Source organism: Aplysia californica, unplaced genomic scaffold (assembly GCF_000002075.1).
Source record: "Aplysia californica isolate F4 #8 unplaced genomic scaffold, AplCal3.0 scaffold01345, whole genome shotgun sequence".
In the NCBI taxonomy this organism is placed as follows: Eukaryota; Metazoa; Mollusca; class Gastropoda; order Aplysiida; family Aplysiidae; genus Aplysia; species Aplysia californica.
In genome coordinates, this window is record NW_004798615.1 from 122,142 (window position 1) to 123,735 (window position 1,594).

At 43.6% G+C, this 1,594-nt stretch overlaps 1 protein-coding gene across 1 annotated transcript in view; it reads left to right on the forward strand.

Annotated features, from left to right (window-relative positions):
- LOC101846263 overlaps positions 1–355 on the forward strand; it is a gene marked incomplete at its 3' end in the record, with an annotated part of 7,954 nt that extends 7,599 nt beyond the window's left edge. Inside the window, 1 exon segment of the mRNA XM_013090574.2 lies at positions 222–355. Within this exon segment, the coding sequence (XP_012946028.1) occupies positions 222–355 (134 nt within the window).
- Positions 356–1,594: the final 1,239 nt, after the last annotated feature.

The window sequence follows — 1,594 nt, forward strand, 5'->3', positions numbered from 1 at the left end:
TGTTGCTGCTGCTGCTGCTGCTTCTGCTTCTGCTGCTGCTGTTGTTGTTGTTGTTGCTGTTGATGTTGTTTCTGTTGTTGTCGTCGTCGTCGTCGTCGTTGTTGTTGCTGTTGTTGTTGCTGCTTCTGCTGCTGTTGTCAATGCATAAGTATTTGTTCCAACGACCCCAAACTGTAACAAGAAAATTACTGTTTCTCTACTTTCTACCTTTCTGCCCCCAGCCCCATGGACCTGTCCGGGCGATCCCACCGTATCTCTTACGCATGCGCCTTCGGGTCAACAGTCTACTTGATAGTTGCATGCATCCTCGACAGCTTCCGGGCCATTGAGTTTGACGGCCCATTTTTTTTAAAAAGTGAGTACGTGTTGTGAGTGCGGTTGGATTTGATTCCAGTTTACATCCTTTTCAGAACAGACATGGGCTAAACCAGACATGCCTATATTATCACACGTTCAATTAAAACTGACAGTTAGTTGTCCGTCCTCTTTGGGATAAGAAAATGACACTGACTGAAGTGTCTTTCTGCCTTTCCCAAAGGGAGGATATTAACATGTTCTTATGCACAGTAGAATTGTAAATGGGCTAATTTAAGCTCTGTTGACATCCACCCATTGGCGCTCATATAACCTTATGCAGTTGCGAGCGCCGTAAAAACCTTATTGTGGTATTACCTCGTGTCCTCATTCTTATTAAGAGTGTGATCTTCATCATCATCTGGTGCCTTTACTTCCCTCTGTCTTGCGTTGCAGCAATAGTGACTGTTGTTCTTGCTGTTCCCAGCCATGTTGTCAACTTTTCCTGTATCATTTCCCTCTGTCTGCCTCTGCCTCTCTTTCCATCAAACGTGCCTGTTGTTACAATATTCTCCAATGCTTCTTTCCGCATTGTGTGTCCAGTGAAATTTGCCTGTCGCTTTTGTATATTCGTCAAAAGTTGTCGTCTGCAATTTGCTTCAACCAAGGCTTCTTCATTTGTTTTTATAGCTGTCCATGGGGCACCCAGCATACGTTTTATGAACCACAACTCTGTCGCCCCAGTTGTATGATATGTTACTTAATCTTAGGTCAAGGAACCTGTTGTACATACCTTTTTTTAAAATCGAATCCCTTTTTGTCTTGTTTTGTTCTCCTGTCACCAAATCTACGGGTGGGGGTGGGTGTCCTTGGTATTGTCTTCTTCCTGTATTCCTTTCCAGCACGCTTTTTTTCTATTGGCTCGACTTTAAAAAACTGTAACGGCATCGACTTTTCACCAGACACAGTTGAAAAGTAACTTATCCCTCCACCTTTAATCTTACTGAAGTAAAGAAAATCACCAAAGCATCTTTTTTAAAACGTGTCAAAGCATCAACAAAAAGCCGCCAACTCCGCTAATCCATCTACTGACCCCCCATGTATTCCTCGGACTGCTATATCTGTGTTCACTCTTTTACTGACTCACCATGTATCACCCAGACGCGATCCTGCTCATATCTGTGCTCATCTACTGACCCACCATGTATTCCCCAGACTTGATCCTGATCATATCTGTGCTCATCTACTGACCCACCATGTATTCCCCAGACTTGATCCTGATCATATCTGTGCTCATCTT